At 46.7% G+C, this 18,390-nt stretch overlaps 1 protein-coding gene across 2 annotated transcripts in view; it reads left to right on the forward strand.

The window, feature by feature from the left end:
* The first annotated feature begins 456 nt into the window (after positions 1-456).
* Positions 457-18,390, forward strand: part of PPP2R2A (protein phosphatase 2 regulatory subunit Balpha) — a 65,987-nt gene continuing 48,053 nt past the window's right edge. The window contains exon 1 of one of the 2 annotated variants that reach the window (XM_077469762.1): positions 457-620. In XM_077469762.1, the coding sequence (XP_077325888.1) occupies positions 614-620 (7 nt within the window). In that variant the 5' untranslated portion in view covers positions 457-613. Of the gene's footprint in view, positions 621-17,575; positions 17,713-18,390 lie in introns of those variants that run through there. The other variant, XM_077469761.1, reaches the window with a different exon arrangement.

Here is an 18,390-nt window from a genome sequence, read left to right on the forward strand (position 1 = left end):
CACACATCCAGAGCTCCTCTCCCTTCTATGTTGCACACATCCAGAGCTCCTCTCCCTTCTATGTTGCACACATCCAGAGCTCCTCTCCCTTCTATGTTGCACACATCCAGAGCTCCTCTCCCTTCTATGTTGCACACATCCAGAGCTCCTCTCCCTTCTATGTTACACACATTCAGAGCTCCTCTCCCTTCTATATTGCACACATCCAGGCTCCTCTCCCTTCTATATTGCACATATCCGGAGCTCCTCTCCCTTCTATATTGCACATATCCGGAGCTCCTCTCCCTTCTATATTCCACATATCCAGGCGCCTCTCCTTATCACACCCACCCCACTCTCCTCCCCCCATATCACACACCCAGCTCTCCTCTCCCCTTCACTCACACACTGAAAACGAAAACTCTCATCCTTGTCCCAGCCGCGCTGACGTCACTGCCCGGCTCCCGCCCTCCCCACCTAACTCCTCCCTCCGGTCCTTGCCCAGTGACGCAACCGTGCTAACGGCCTCCATCTTGAAGCCGCGGCGTCAGAGTCCGGTCCTCCCGCCCCGGGCAGCGGCCTCCCCGGTATCCGCCTCCATCCGGAGCCCGGGACCTGCACTGGCCAGGGCAGCATGGCGGGTGAGAGACAGGGGCAGGGCGGGGAACGTGGCGGGGGAATGGTGGGGAAGATAATATGTGTGTGCGGGCAGGGCGCTCCACCTCTACACCGGGCACCGCCGGCCATCTGTGTGTGTGAGAGAGGTGACCGGGAGGGGAGGGCTGTGATTGAATGAATGGAGGGACCGGAGGAGGGTGTGCTGGATGTGTGTGATGAGGGCTGACCACCTGGACTGTGTGCGCATTGTATAAAGTGTGTGTGTAGGGAGGGAGCTAGCTCACATCCATCCCCTATAGACTCAGCACAGTGCCCGCTCATCACACACTCCTTGTCACCTGGAGGATGCTCACCCCCCCCCCCCCGTCACCTGGAGGGTGCTCACACCCCATCACCGGGTCACCAGGCCGGCACCATGTCACACCCCATCACCGGGTCACTCCCCGTCACCGGGAGGGCGCGCACACCCCATCACCGGGTCACTCCCCGTCACCAGGCCGGCACCATGTCACTCCCCGTCACCCGGAGGGCGCTCACACCCCATCACCGGGTCACTCCCCGTCACCCGGAGGGCGCTCACACCCCATCACCGGGTCACTCCCCGTCACCCGGAGGGCGCTCACACCCCATCACCGGGTCACTCCCCGTCACCCGGAGGGCGCTCACACCCCATCACCGGGTCACTCCCCTCACCCGAAGGGCGCTCACACCCCACCACCAGGTCACTCCCTGTCACCAGGCCGGCACCATGTCACTCCCCGTCACCTGGTGGGCGCTCGCACCCCATCACCGGGTCACTCCCCGTCACCTGGTGGGCGCTCGCACCCCATCACCGGGTCACTCCCCGTCACCTGGTGGGCACTCGCACCCCATTACCGGGTCACTCCCCGTCACCTGGAGGGCACTCACACCCCACCACCGGGTCACCCCCTGTCACCAGGCCGGCACCATGTCACTCCCCTCACCTGAAGGGCACTCACACCCCACCACCGGGTCACTCCCTGTCACCAGGCCGGCACAGTGTCACTCCCCTCACCTGAAGGGCACTCACACCCCATCACTGGGTCACTCCCTGTCACCTGGAGGGCACACACCCCTTCACCGGGTCACTCCCCATCACTTGGATGGAGCTCACACCTCATCACCGGGTCACTCCCCATCACCAGGCTGGCACCACGTCATTCCCCGTCCCCTGGTGGGCGCTCGCACCCCATCACCGGGTCACTCCCCGTCCCCTGGTGGGCGCTCGCACCCCATCACCGGGTCACTCCCCGTCACCAGGCGGGCGCTCGCACCCCATCACCGGGTCACTCCCCGTCACCAGGCCGGCACCATGTCACTCCTCGTCACTTGGAGGGCACTCACACCCCATCACTGGGTCACTCCCCGTCACCAGGCTGGCACCATGTCACTCCCTGTCACCTGGAGGGCACACACCCCTTCACCGGGTCACTCCCCATCACTTGGATGGAGCTCACCCCCCATCACCGGGTCACTCCCCATCACCAGGCTGGCACCACGTCACTCCCCGTCACCTGGAGGGTGCTCGCTCCCCTTCTCCGGGCCGGCACCGCGTCGCTCCCCTTCTCCGGGCCGGCACCGCGTCGCTCCCCGTCACCTGAAGGGCGGTCGCTCCCCCGTCACCAGGCTGGCGCCACGTCACTGCCCCGTCACCTGGAGGACACTCACTCCCCATCAGCTGAAGGGTGCTTAGCGGTCACTCCCATCACCAGGCCAGCGCTGTGAGACTCCCTCGCCAGCAGCTGACATTCTGCAGCATTGGAGAGGCCAGTGAGGACCACAAAGCTCCCCGTAGAAGTCACCCTCCTCACCATACCAAACCCAGGAAGAGTGGCATGTGTCTGGATGAAGCTGTAGTCACCACGCCCCAAATAAACAAGTTTTATGTACTCGGTTCAGCTCTGTGCTTCTGGGAGAATTTCTCGGGGCACAGTGTGCTGCACGTGCGGAAACGCACAGGAAAGGTCCCCCAACCCTACTATACTGCAGCTGCAGCACGCCCCAAGAAAATGTGCTGCAGTCTTTAATGCGTTGGGGATTGCCATTAAAAGGTAAAGCGGAACTAAACCCATCAATTTAACTTTTTTTTTTTTTTTTTTAAAGTTGGCGCCCTTTCACGCTGCCAGCGGGCCGTGTCAGCGGTAAAGCACCGCTAGTTTTAGCAATGCTTTTCGGCTCCTAGCGGGCGCTTTTAACCCCCTTTAGCGGCTGAAAAAGGGGTTACCTACACCCAAGAAGCACCACTGCCAAATTGCTTTGCAGGTGCTTCAGCAGCAGTGCCCATCCATTTCAGTAGGCAGGGGCGGTGGCGGAGCGATGTATACACCGCTTCAAAGATGCTGCTTTTAGCCCTTTAGCGCCTGAAAAACGCTCCAGTGTGAAAGCGCTCTTACTGCTAACTGTCACATTGGTTGTGCTCTCAGCCAAACTGTCAAACCATCAGATGGCTGGTGTGATAACTGATCACATGTGTTACAGATCCGAGGCCAAGATGGCAGTTTGCTCGACTGAAAAGGATCAGAGGGTTTCGTTTCCCTTTAACCTCCCTGGCGGTATGATTATGTCAGGTTTTTGATGCTGAAAGCGGTACATTGTTTCACATGGAAATTTGGCGTTTTTATATTGTAGGCGTGTAATTCTTAGGAATAACTCACTTAAATCTGTGCAAACAAGAGTCTAGTAGACCTCCCGGGTATGAGGAAGTTTGAAACACAAAATCATAAATTATAAATAATAATATAATACATTTTATTCAATAATGTAATCAAATCAAAAACACTGAAATGTGCTCAGTTACAGAATTGTTGCTGTCGTCACTTTCAGTGTCTGATGACGAATTTCCCCACAAATCACTATAATTCAATTCTGCAAGTGATTCTAATTTATTATCTGTTTTCTAGCTGGTTTAAAACTGCTTTTGACATAAAGGGACACTTTTTGGTTGCCATGGACAATCTCCAGTTTCCAGGCAGAAAGAACGGTATATATAATATAAAACTGCATGCAGGGCACTGGACAAAGCACTAGGGATAAAATGTAATATTACAGTGTACTTTATGTGTTTTCGTTCTTTGAATTCGCCTCCGGCTCCGCCCCCAGGCGACGCTCACAGGGAACGGAGCCCGGAACAGTAATGCATTGGGCGGATGATCTGGAGCAGTACACAGCAGGGGGACATCGCAGGATCCTAGGGACGAGGCAAGTACGCTGTACATGGATCCTGCAATGCAATTCCGAGCTGTGGCTTGGGGTTGCCGCTTTTGGTAGTAAAAATTCACCCCGAGCCACACTTGGGAATACCACCAGGAAGGTTGCTGGCACATCTTCTAAATGGTGCATTTTGGGTTCAGGAACACACTCAATATACACAGTAGTGTGAAGGTAGCCTTAGTCTGGGTGCACGCTTGTGTGTTCTGTAACTAGGGCATTTCAATGGGCCGTGCTACATACAGAAAAGTGGGTAAAAAGTGGGTAAATAAGCTCAGACCCTTTTTGTTAAAAATTGCAGCACCATGTGGTTTAGCACATACAAAAAACACAGGCAGTTTGCCATGTGTGGGGGCTGCCATTAGCCTGGGTTTACACTTCTGTTTTGTGCGGGTGCATTTGCATGGGCATATTGGCCCATCCATTTGAACGGACTGCTGTACCTGTGGGGGGAAAAGGCCCCCAACCCCTTTTTTTTTATTTTTTTTTTGAACATGCAGCAATACAGAATCTCGTGGCGGTCAGGCACCATTCTGTTTCCAGCACCCTAAAACACACAGCATTTTCTGATGGATGAGGGTGCTGTTAAGAGTTAACGGTACCGCCAGATGTCTGCTAAAGAGCTGCGTATTTTGTCTGTGGGTCGGGAACCAGTGTGATTATGCACCAAAAAAAGCTACAGCTACAAATACTGTAGCTGTTGACTTTTTTAAAGTGGTAGTACATTTTTAATTTTTTTCACTTGTACTTACAGTGTGCGTGACTCCTAAACGTGCACCGTTTAAAAGATATTCTCACTGCATTCTGCTGGTGACATCACCGGCGTATGCGATCTGAAGGGACGGCATACCCATGAGATACGTACTGTGACTCCTGCGCAGGAGTGATGTCATCGTGGCTCAGCCATTCACACGGCCGGAGCACTTGGAACACGTAAGGAACACCAGGTAAAATGGAAGCCCTTTTAGTGGTGACAGCGCTTTGTTCTAAGGTAAGGCTGGCCATACACCATACAATTTTCTTATTCAATTTCCTTTAGATTTACCTTCAACTGTGTAGTACAAGGGCATGCCTGATTGCACAAATTGAAAGTGTTTTTAGGTTTGACCTCATTATATGGTTTTGATAAATTGAAAGGAAATCTATAGAAGAAAATTGTATAATGTAAGGCCAGCCTAAGTATTGCATAATGTGCGCACCTTATGCCATTGTCTTGCAGGTTTTTCCTGTTTTTTAAAAGGTGTGTTTTCCTACCATTTTAATATAAGGACACCTGCCTGTCCAGGGATCCAGTGATGTCCTCATCCAGTTTTCTGGGATTTGTGATGTCCCAGAATGCTTCAGGGTAGGCGAACTTCTGCACAGATCGCTGCAGCCATCTGACTGGAAGTAGACTTGGGTACTGGTCAAAACCTGATATGCCCCCCAAAAAGGTGCCAGTGGGGGGAGCAAACGAGAGTAACTTCTCATTTGGGTGAAGTTCTGCTTCACGTCTGCAAAATACCAGCGCATTTTGCCTGTGGGATGCATGTGACTTTGCAACCCACACAAGTGTGAACCTAGGCTTGGGACTCATACATATGTTGGCACATACTACTCAAGAAATCTGCTTATTTCCACGCCTGGGAATCACGGGTGTTGGCGTATAGCCAACACAAATTAATGGTTGTACACCATTGTGGGCTGCATTCGTACAGAGATGGATGAGCAGCCCCATATGTGAAGGTCTGCACCCACCCATCCTTGTAGGTATGTAACAAAGATGTGCAAACGTAGGTGTACGGCCGTGGCAGCTGAAGGCTTGTCATTGATGGTTGTATGCTGACCCTAGTGATTTCCCATCACAGAAATACAATGAAATCTTGTAGTGTGTGCCCACATGCTTCTGTATGCATGATCCCCTTGTAGAGACAGCATCTCGTGTCATAAGACCTTGATGTTCTGGAGCCCACAGGGTCCCTTCGTCAAGGTGATGTATGAACAATGTTTTTGCTTTGAGTAAGCGAGCCTGTGATGCCCCAAAATTTCCATCTAATAACTTATGAAGCTGTCTTCACAATTGGACATCAGTGGCAACAGCTCATTGGACTTAAACCAAACTCCCACTTTTTTTTTTTTTTTATCTCTGAGGTCTCATCCAAATGGGTGTAATTATCTGTACACCCTTGCTAAGGACTGTCTTTGTCCGCACAGGATGTGTTTTGTATGTTAGCGTGTAGAGACCTCTGTTACACAGTGCCTGCGAGGACACTGCCACTGGTCACAATTTGGCAGACGTGCGGATGCGTGTCCCCAATTGTAAACAATGTGTGTTTGAGGGTGTATGCCCACTTCCCCCATGGCTGTCAAATTGGGACCAGAAGCTTTGTCCATGTATGTAGCCATTGAATCCCATGAATGGGACTGCACACAAATGCATAACACCTGTGCATCATGTGCTGGCAAAGACGGCCCCTTGTACAGATGGGTATGACCTTGTGTATGAGCTCATAGAGATAAATACGCTTTGCATCCCCAAGCTTATCTCTAGCCTGAACTCCATTGAGCTGCAGAGCATGGAATAACATGACCCATAGCTCTTTGGAGTACAATTGGTGGGAGTTTGGGTTAGAGAGGAGCTTGGGGGACACACAAGCTCATCTCTATTCACAATAAATAAACACATTTATTTGGAGTGTTTTATGACTTTGTATCTATTAGGACTGGTATACTGTACAGAGATTTTTAGCCACACAATTTAAAGGATAAGTTCACTTTTTGTAACAAGTTACACCCATATACAGAGTGTACAATGTTGCTGTGCTCCAGTCCCAGCACCGCTATCTGAATGGAAAGGGCTACAAGTCCCATCTTCTACTGCAGCAGATGGCTTGCAGTTATCAATGAACTGTGAGGACACTAGTGAGCGCTCTTGTAGTTCATTGTTTGTTTCTTCCTGCAATTCAATAACTGTCTGCCTGTATGGGCGGTAGGGGCAGACAGCTAAACTCAGTCTGCAGAAGCCTGACAGTGCACCCATTATCCACGGATCGTGAGTGGAATGCTTTACAGGCTGCAGTGTAAATATATAAATGCACTTTTCCTGCAAAATCATGTACTTTTTATACAAAAAAGGGAACTTTTTCTTTCACGATAAAGATTATTCTTAAAATATTACCCCCACCTTTCCTGCCTAACATGGATATAAAAAAAGAATATATATACTTGCCTATTTTTAATCCACTCAGGGTCCTACATATCCAGCTCAGGGAGCAATTGGCAATGGCTGTGTATTTGGCAGCGTCGGTCATGGGCTCTTATGGTCTATCTGTCGGCACTCCCTCCTCTTTCCTGCAGCAGCTGCTCCCTGAGACGGGGAACCCGGAGCTGTGGGATCATGTGACCAGAGTGTATTAAAAATAGGTAAGTACGCATATCCTTGTTTGGCCCTTATGACACCACTTGGCTCCACAAAAGTTGAAAAATCGAAGGAGCCAGGGGAAAAATTATCAGCCAAGTGACTGCAGCCAATCAGCTATCACAGTTCAGTTAATACAATAGCCAGAAACAGAGATTGCTCCATCCATGCTGTTGAATAAGAATGGGGCAATGTATTGACTTCTTCTCTTGTTCAGCAAACATCTATGGCTAGCTTAAGCCTACCCGTAAACTCAAGATGCCTGCTTGGCAGTTGAAAACATTATTTTTTTTCTTTGGACACACCATCCGGCACCCAGATTTGATTATTTTCTTCAACATAAGGATGCCTGCGGAGTGCATAAATGTGCCCCCCCGGTTTGAAAGGTCTCACATATAGCAGGATCATTCTAAAAAAAAAAATCTGTGCTTTGGTCAAATTTCCAAATAACCACTTTGCGTCTGTGCTAAAGGCTGTGTCAGACGGGCGATTTTGTAGCAGCGATTAATCACTGCTAGAAATGAATTCTAGGGACATAATCATGGGCTGTTTATTGACAGGTTATCCTCCTGCTACATCATTATGTTGACATTTGCTGCTACAAATCGCTCTTTCAGTGACTGTAGGTAAGCCATGTAGGTGAATGCAGAGTGATTGCTGTTGGCTAGCTTATTGGTGACATGAAACGCTGCACAATCTTAATCACTGAGCTACAGACCGCTGGAAAATTAGAGATCCCATAAAGAATAACTGATTTCCTTAGCGAGAAATGATTACTGAAAATAACTACTAGAGTGCCATGGCCCTAAGGCTGGCAACGCCATTGCCAGAGAGGGCAACAAAACCACTCTCCTGTTCCTGCTATGTTGCTTCTTCCCTGGCAAGGGAAACTGCAGCATTTCATCTATTGAGGGAGCGACACAGTACAAACAGATGAGTGCTTTATTTATTTATTTTTTCTGTGACAGAATCACTGGTGTGGTATTGGCTTAAAGTAGAAGGAAAGGCTAAACCACAAACTTCAAGATATCTTCCTTTTTTTTTTTTCTTCTATGCAACTACGTGACCGCACCGCTTAATCACCTCTGTGTAAATGTGAAGGGCCAACAACTGGGCTTAATTGCATAGAGCAGTGACATCACCCATTGGTGTCCATAGCTCTAGGCATAGTCAGAGGGAGAGAGCATTCACTCCCATCAGCCACAGAGGAGCTGGAGCTTTGTGATCACATCACATGCATAGAAAAACGTGGGGGGGGGGGGTGGGATTGGGGGGTGCATTTTACTTTGTTTATGGAACAAATTGCTATCTGTGTAAAATAGTTAAAGCGAAGTTCCAGCCTGTAAAAAAAAAAAGTCAGCAGCTACAAATACTATAGCTGCTAATTTTTAATGGGACACTTACCTGTCCAGCGTTTTCACAATGTCGGCACCCCAAGCTGATTTGTCCATCAGGTTTGGGTGCTTCAGGCTTCACAGCCGGCTTCCTGCTGCTCATGAGTGAGTCGTGCTGTGCTTTCTGAATGCCCCCCCCCCCCGTTTTTGGAGACGCACACAGGCCCCAAAATGCAGCAGGGAGCAGGAGGAGGGGCTGGACATGACGCAGATCGCCGTGCGCCAATCTTACCAGGAAGTGGGTGCGGGTAACTGTCAAAACCAGGTACCCCCCCCCATAAAGAGTGCCAAATGTGGCAGTGGAGGGGGAGGATGCGAACAAGCGTAGTTTCCCCTTTTGGGTGGAGCTCTGCTTTAAGTTGCACATACTCTGTGATTACTGCTACATTGTGTAGCTTACACCATAGGGAGCCATATATTCTGCTTACAGATGAATTGCTAGATTTTATGATAGGATAGTTGAGCTTCCAAAAAAAGTACCCTAATGCTTTGTTTTATGTGGTATGGTGAAAGCAAAGGATGCAACTGATTGCATTGGTTGTGACAGGCTGGTATTGCACCTGTTACAGTAACGCTGTATCTTTACAGATAAGCATGTAAGGGTGAAATGCGTCAGTGGGCTCGATCGGGATTTTGCAGCATGTACTTTTCAGCTGAATGCTTGTTGGGGGATGGGGCATCACCGTGGTGCTGCACCTTGCTTTTGGATTGTTTGCATAGAGCGGGAACAGGCTCAGGTAACTGGCACCCACTGTATCCACAATGGAGGGCTGTCGTCAGTGCTTTGGGAGCATTGAGGCTGTCTGTGATCAACAAATTGTAAAAGAGGTTTGTTTTATGTAGAATAGCACCCCAAAGCATAGTAGGTGTCAGTGGACCAGCAATGAAGTGCACCACAACAAGCATACCGTGCTTTGTGATGGGCTGTTTGTAAAAATAATAAAATAAAAGTCCATAATTTTATTGCTGTGAGTTGGCAGCCAATTCTAAATAAATATCCAAATTAATAAGATAATCATGATAGGTGTTGGTGCATTTTGCCCCTGGCTGCTTGTTTTTCTTAGTAATGTGCAGTCTATGGCCACCCCGAAGACCACATCATTAAATGGTTGCAAAGTTTCTCTTACAAGCAATTGTTCAGATTGGAGCAATTGCATTCAGTGGAAGGGCTGTGTCATAGCAATTCCAGTGATTTTGTAGCTCAGTTAAGCAATCCAATTGTATGCAGTATCATTTTGTGAGATTTGACTAAATTGGCATGTTTTAAGCCCTGTGCACATGGGCCAAATATCGGCCAGTTCAACAGAAGCCGGCCGACATTCAGCCCCTGTGTACAGCAGCCTGTCCAGCTTCTGTCAAAGGGGCATGACTGAAAAATCTCTGCCGTTGGGCATTTGATCAGTGCTCTCAGCCAATGGCTGACCCGTCCCCATGTCAGAACACAAGGGCTCAGTGGGGAGATCACTGATCGTTAGTACAGCGAGCGTCTAATTTTTTTTTTTTGTTCGGCCCACTGGGTTGAGTGGGAAAAAAAAGCTGATATTGTGTACCTAGCTTAAGCTGTCAGTTCAGCTCAGCGTAGGGATCTTTTATTTTCATTTTTTCTTTTTTTTTTCTTTAATGACCTTCTCAAGTCTGTATTTGCATATCCAAAGCACTCCCACCCCTCACATGGCCTCCCCCAGGCTCTCTGATAGGTAGTTCTTGCTTTGAGCATTGCAGTGTATGCAGTTGATGGTGTCAGATGTGGGGCGCAATTAGGAGGACTTCTGGATGAACTAGAGTAGTTTATTAAAATTGAATAGGAAGTTTTGCTACCTTCATAGTGCAATACCTGCTAGTCTCCTAGTTCTTTTTAATGACGTGACATATTTAAGTGCATAGTACAACGTGTACTTCTGGTTCTGTCAGAAATGACGTGCATTGCTGAATTGAGGCCAGCTATGTAATACCAAGATGCAGTTGTAAAATTGTATTTATCTCACAGGCCTCTTTTTTTTTTTTTTTTGCCGGTAGTGTGCTTAGACTTGTAATTCTACCGTCATTGCCTCATTTCAAAATATTACACAAAGCAAGTCTGAACAAATCTCCTTAAAGCAGTATTCTGTCCTCCACCTCCAAAAATTAAGTCAACAGCTGCACATAGTCTAGCTGCTGACTTTTAATATTAGGACGCTTATTTGTCCTGGAATCAAGTGATGTCGGCACCGCATTGGCTGTTGGGTGCTGCCATTGCCGGTTATGGGAACCTGGCAATGAAGCCTTGCGGCTTCATGGCTGGGTCCCTACTGCGAAGTGCGCTGCGCTCTTACTGGCCAGGAGCATGGAAAGGATGGGGGTCGACCTGATGTACTTCGCTGCAGGGATGTCTGTAAGAAGTGGGGAACAGGCTAACTGTCAAAAACTGGTACCTCCTAACCCCGCCCACCTGAAAGGTGCCAAATGTGACACTAGTGGGGGGAGGAGACATATAAGTGGAAGTTTCCCTTTAGGGTGGAACTCTGCTTTTAACTAGTGGTTTGAAATTATTTGTTTTGGATCTAATGTTTGAGCTGTTTTGGACAGCTGTAAGTTAGAGCTGCACGATTAATCGAAAGTGTGATCTTTTTCCCTTCCCAATCCTCAAAACAGCATGTCAGGATTCTTTCAAAAAAGTGCAGAGAGTTCTCACAGCTGGGAAAAAAATAATAAAAAAAAGTTTTCACAACACTTTGGCTCATTTATCAAAGGAAAGAACTGCAGCATATAAATGAGGGAAGTAAAGCCAGCAGCTACAAATACTGCAGCTGCTGACTTTTAAAATAATGACACTTAACCGCCCAGCGCGCCAGCGATGTCGGCACCCGAAGCCGATCTCTCGATCGTCTCTTGGGTGCTGCCGCCGCCATCTTGGGTATGGGAATCAGGAAGTGGAGCCTTGCGGCTTCATTTCCCGGTTCCCTACTGCGCATGCACGAGTCGCGCTGCGCAATAAGGATGCACCCCCCTCCCCCCTGAAAGGTGCCAATTGTGGCGCCGGAGGGGGGGAGGGTTCCAATGAGTGGAAGCTCCACTTTAGGGTGGACCGCCGCTTTAAAGACCAACCCTTTTCTGACATTTGTTGCTTACAAGTAAAAATCATTATTACCTGCTAGAAAATTACTTGGAACACCCAAACGTGATTTTTATATATATATATATATATATATATATATATATATATATATATATATATATATATATATATATTATAATTTTTTTTTTTTTAGCAGAGACCCTAGAGAATAAAATAGTGGTTGTTGCAATATTTTATGTCACACCATTATTTGTGCAGTGGGTTTTCAAATGCAATTAAAAATACACTTTAATGAATTAAAAATAAAAAATAAAACAGTAAAGTTAGCCATTTTTTTTTTGTATAATGTGAAAGGTGATGTTACACCGAGAAAATCGTGAGCAAAAAAAAGTGATTCTCATTTTAGCCAGAATTGTGCAGCTCTACTGTCAGTGGAAGCAGAGACCTCCTAGCCCCTAGAATTATACTAGTTTATACTTACTAAATTCTGCATGGACTTGCTGAAATAGAACATAATGAAGTCTGTTTTGCGTGGCGCTTATTTTTTTTTTTTTAATCTTTAAATTGAAGTGTCACAATATGGCACTTCATTCCACTCTATGCACTGTAGCTTGTTGCAATGGACCTCATCTCATTGATGAGGTGTATACAGGGCACATAGAAAGCAAATTGATTCAAATGCTGTGCATGTGGATTACGCTGTCAGCGCCTTTGCTGCAACACTGGGCTCAGAGCTACCATGACAGAAGAATAAGCGCATTCGTGGGATTTTGAACTTGGGAGCTCATTCTCTTGCGATGGTGGAGGCGAGCTTTACCAGCAGAGCTAGCTGAAGCATCCTAGCCACAGGGCAGGACAGGGGAACGCCGGGTGTGAGTTGGCCTGAGTGCTTCTCCGTCATTCAGGAGAAGACTTGTATTTTTATCAATGAAGACCAGGCTTTTTTTGGTTGACTGAGATGGAAACTGTGACATCACCCGTCTGTCTCTTCACTTCGCCTTGTATTCACGGATAGAAATACAAGGCTTCTTCTGAATGGGGGGGAAGCACTTGGCTGTCTCCCTTTTAATACCTTCAGCAGAAGGGAAGTCTTCTGTACTGCATGTTGCTAATGCTACTAAAGTACTCTGCAGCCTTTACGGTGGCCATAGTTATGTAATGGGAATGGTTCATTTGGTCTGACTTGATCCAAGCAATCCATTTCAAGTAAAATGTAAGCTGGCATTCTACATTAAAATTACGATCATTTAGTCTAGGACAGGTAAATGGCTCATGCACATTGGTACACAATAACCTGCATTCAGTTGATACGTTATACAGACCTGAAAACAGTAGAATTGTATTTTGTCTTATTCACTCTGCTTAGTGTTTAGCTATGTAAACTCGAACTATAAAAATTTGCATTCAAAGTCTGATTTTGATTGTGTTCTCTGTTTTATGCGTGTAAACGTTTGTGCTAATGCTTACATACATAGACTTTGTGCTATGGCCTAGCCCTAGTGAATTCAGCCTCTAACCTGTCCGCCTTTTAGGATATACCTGAAGCTCACTTATTCAGGGAAGCCTATCCCACACCCACCTAAGAACTGTCCCGGAGCCACCCCCATCAAATCATCCCCCACAACTACTACCTTTAGTATCGTTATCCCCTTCTTTTAGAATGTAAGCTCTACGAGCGGGGCCCTCCTGACCCTTATGTATTGTGCTGTCCCCCCTCTATGTTGTAAATCGTGTAAACTGTTGGTGCTATATAAATCGTGTATAATAATTCAGAATCAACATATAAATATCAGTATGGAGGCAGCAGTGCAGGTGCAAAACGACCTTGACCTTCAGCCATTCTGGCATAGAATGTATGCATCTCAGCTCATACAGACATAAGTGGGCGAGTTCAGATGTTCTACAGACAACGTTACAGGGAATCTTGCTGACAGCAAATCGTCCTTGCGGCCTAACACTAGCTGTGTGGAATGGGTCATGTGTGCATCACTATGTAGAGTTGCCAATCTCTGATGCATTTTCACTTCTGTAGAATGGAGGCGTATTCTCCGTGGATCTTGCTCCCCCCCCCTCCTCCTCCTGTGTTCTGTGTAGTGGATCCGTCCCTCTACAGTAGTGGACATTCAGTATTACAGTCCAAGTAAATGGGTAAAAAAGACTTCATTTTTTTATTTTTTTCTCTTTTCGGTTGATGCATGGTTTCTTGTTCACACAGGTCCACACATCTATCAAGATTTTTATAGCATACAATGCAAATGCAGCATTAATGCTTTCCTGGCTCACAGCGCTCATCCCTTCTCTCCAAACATGTATTTGTTTATAAGCTGCTCAGCAACAGACCTGGAAAAAATACCACATTGCATCCTGTGTAAGAAGGGACAGTTGTTGAGTTCATAGTACCACAGCAATAATGTGCCTTGGCCTTTTTTTTTTTTTTTTTTTTTCTTTTGCAGTGGAATTTTCCATGCGGCTGATCCTAGTTTTGGTATATACTTTTATGGAGTGTGATGAGGATTTCACTGATTGAATAATATAGCGTAATGATGTTATCTTTACTTTTTGTTACCAATACAATGAGGTTGGATGCATGTCATGTTCATACTGGGTTCTTCCTCAAAATTTGGTATAAGGCAGGGGTGCCTAACCATTGGACATGTGGCATGCAGCGCCTTCTGATGTGGCCCACCAAGTCTTGCCTGAAGATGGTGGGTCAGCAAGCCCAGATCGCGGGTTCCCGACCCACCATCTCTGAGCATCAGCGTGAAGAACGAAGCTGCCACTAGAGGAAGCAGAGCCGATGCTTCCTGTATAGCGCCGGCTCCTTCACAGGCGAAGTGATACCAAATGTACTCCACCTGTGACAAGAAGCATCGGCTCTGCTCTCTACTGCAGCCACATTCTTCTGTCACACTAATGTGCAGGAACCCGCAATCTGAGCCAGCAGCCAGCACTGCCACAGCCACCAGTACCCGCCAGCAGTACCAGCCCTGGGGGACAGCAGCAACCAGCTGCAGGAATCCTGAGGACCCAAGGAATTCTGGCGGACCCAATCGGACGCTCCATTCACCTCTATAGAGTGGCAGATGTAAACAGAAGGGAATCTGTCTGGGCAGATCAGAGGGTGGTGTGGGCTGCATCTGTGTCTGCTCTACATATGAGGAGTGGACACAGACCTGCCATCCGCTCGCTATGCTCATTGTGGCCCGTGACCTGTTACCAAGTCGCTAAAGTGGCCCTCGCTCCTCAAAAGGTTGGGCACCCCTGGTATAAGGGATAGTGAAGAATCCTGTGTAAACGGTTGCCTTTTAAATTTTAAAACTAGCCCAATGCTTGCTCAAAATCAGCCAGGTATAGGGAAGACCTCTTTGAAAGTTGGGCTAAAGGTATAAACCCCTAACTGTAGTAAATATTAAATATGTATCTGTTTATTAAACAGATTTTTTTTTTTAATTCTATCTGTTTACACTTAAGATTTGTAAATGGTGTGAGATGTACAAAGTCTTTACAGTGGTTAGAAACCGTATAACAAAAGGGCTCATTTACAAAGGCATGCAGATGTGGTATAGATTTGTGTGCAGCGGTATAGAAGGCTATGAGCCCATTCACCCAGCAACATTGAGCAGCAATTAACAACAACAAAAAAAAAACTTTGCTCAGTCTATATTTAGATCGGATTTTAGACTACATGTGTAATCCTTTTGTGCTGTTTTCATGCACTGCCGCTCCTCATGGTCCACATAACACTATGTAGTCAGCACGCTGCTGTTTACACACTATTGATGTTTACATCTCTCTGAATGAAGTTGCACTTTCACAGATTGACCTTCAGTCACTCAGCTTTGTGCATAAGGATTTAGAGAATTGGTGGTCTGTGCAGCTGTGTTCTGTTTTAGGCTTCATGCACATGGATCTTGCAAAACACAAATTATACAGATGTTCAGTGTTTTATTTTTTATGCCTGTAAGTTCCGGTTAGCACAGGGGCGACCCGTTAGCCACCTGACAAGTTGTACTCCATGCAGTGCAATGCAACCGTTCTAATAGGAGCAGCTCAAGTCGCTCCAACTTAGAGAGAGGTTTCTGCACTACTTTGGAAAGACTTCAGTGCAGCTTGCATTGACTTCGGTTAAAGAAGTAGTTTGCAAGCCGCACTGTGCGGGGAGGCTTCAGAGTTGGACGACTTTGAAGCCGCCTGTGTGTGAACTGCCACTCAAAGCTCTTCTGTTAGCCTATGTGGCCATGCACATACGTTTACAGGTGTATTCAAAGAGATGCGTTTACAGGCAGGGGAAATAAAAAAAAAAAGTGTTCTTAGAGCAGCTTTTGAACAGAAAAAACGCATGTACATAAACGGCCAAATGTGAAAGTGTATTCCTATGGGCAGAAATTCTTTTTTTTTTTTTTTTTTTTTTTTTTTTCTGGCCAGTATAACGCCATATGTACATAAACGTGTGTACTTATTATAATATAGACATTTTTCCGCCTACTTCTGAAACTAGTTTCATGAGCCCAAGTGCGTGAGGCTTTACTGTTGTAGGTGGATAGAAAGCAATGCCTTTCTGCATCTCTCTTTTAAAGGATAAGTACCTTGCAGCAAAAACAAGTATTTTTTATTTTTTTTTCCCCCTAAGGAGGTTGGAAAGCATTGCACCTGTGATCAGTGGATCGGGACGCAATTCCAGCCTCCTGCAGACAAGCTCTGCAGACTTCAGCCTGTACCTTCCTACGGGCTGTCTGTTTACAAGCTGCAGGGCATTTGGATTAACTACGAGGCCGCTCGTCATCAATCTTGCAGTCTATTCAAAACTACAAGCTGTCAGCCGCAATGGATGAAGGTAGTTGTAGTTTGAGGATGAATGACACAGCTGTGTGGGCAGAGCCCTGCATGGCCAAATTATTTTCAAATGGGGAAAGTGAAAATATGGGGTTAAAACAGACAGGTTTCTCCCCCTCACCCCCTGTCAAATGGCTCTGAAAAGAGATCTGAGTGCAAATCATTTTTTAGAGAGCAGCGGTTTAGACACAAGTGTAAAGCTAGGCTAAGACCTCATGCACATAGATGTTTGCTAAAAACTCCTCACTCAGTCATAAAATCCCCTGGCACTTTCCCATGCCCAGGATGCTGCCTACGGCCATTAGTACAAATGGTATGTTTGGGGAAATTTTCCGTACACGCATATGCGGGTAAACTGATGCAGAAATGTTCTGCGCATACATGACCACGGCCGGTCACTTGTATTGGCCACTGCACGGGCACGGAGAAGCATCAGGGATTTAACATTTGAGGAGTATTCAGGTAATAAAGGTCTGTACGTGAGGCCTGGTACTTGCCATACCCCTCTACCCCTTTGTGTTGTAGTGAAAGCAAGCACTTCTCAAGTAATGTGACTTTCCTCCTATTAATACACATAGTCCTCTCCCCATCTGTGTGACTAGTCAGGGATTCTCACATCCTCTGTGACCTCTCCCAACCAGACAAATCTAGGGATTTCTATCCCATCCAAGTATGAGAAAAAGCAGAGAGCCGTCTGTGGAGCGGATGCGTGCTTCCACCACCCCCAGCAATTTCTTCCTGTGGGGAGGTCCTCCTTTTATTAGCATGTACATTGTGCTTGAATCTTTACCCCTCTACCCCACCCCCCTCCAGTAGCATCACTGCATCCTTTCAGCACATCCTCTCCTTGTGAAGGATCTGACAAAGCACATCGGTCACGGAGGCTTAACCCTTTCATGGAGCAGACGGTGCCTGCGTGATGTGCGGTGCAGTAAATGTAACGCTGTTCTCGATCCTTCAAATTGTTGTGTGATCATCTGAGAGATGAAGAAGTTGTCCCGGGCATGTTGTTACATGGTTGATTTCAGATCGTGCCCAGGGGTGAGAAGATTGAGACACGGCTCCTTCCTGTTTCAGCGGAACTAGGAACTCTGGGAGGGCGGTGCAGGATTTCGGTGAATGGCAGCTGTGTTGACGCACGCAGTCGATGTTCCTGAAGTTTTCTCCGAGAGCTGTTTTTCTGGGTAGCTTTTCTCACATGAAGTCAGGTGCTTGTTATGATGCATTTCACTACTAATGTTTGCATTCAGTAAATCTTTACATCTGCGTATCTTTTCACAAGCATCTGTTATTGATAGGAAGACGTCTACATGTGTTGGAGATCTTCAGTTGTTGTATCGTGGTGACTGGGGTTGATGCATTGTTCTTGGCCTTTTGTCATCCAGGCTTGTCTTTAGAACCTGTCAGATCTGTTGTGTTGGAGGAAAGGGATATTTGAAGAAAATGGTTATAAATTCTTTTTCTGTACATGTCATTTTTTTTCTGCAGTTTAGTTTGTGACATTTTGGGATAATTTTGACTCCATGAAGATCATGTGATCTGGGTGTCCTGATGCATTTTCTGGTGTCTTGGATCTTTCCTCCTGGTTAGGACTGTGTCCATCAGGCATTCAAGTGAGGCAAAGAGCAACCGATCAGAATTCATCTTTCACTGGTCAGGCGCTGGTAAAACTCCAATCTGGTTGCTGCGATTTATGAAACTTTGCTATTTTTTTTTCTTTATTCTCCATGGAATATGCCTGGAAATCTCCCATCAGCACAAATGTCTGGTTTGTAGGGAACGGACAATGAAGGGTCTGATGGTCTTCTGATTTTTCATGGCTAATGAGGCCAGGTGAAAGTGTTCTATCATGTTTAGTGGAGACAAAGGATATTTTTTTTGCATGT

The sequence above is a fragment of the Lithobates pipiens genome, unplaced genomic scaffold, assembly GCF_037356315.1.
Source record: "Lithobates pipiens isolate NorthernLeopardFrog02 unplaced genomic scaffold, aLitPip1_a1.2 Scaffold_8, whole genome shotgun sequence".
Classification (NCBI taxonomy): Eukaryota; Metazoa; Chordata; class Amphibia; order Anura; family Ranidae; genus Lithobates; species Lithobates pipiens.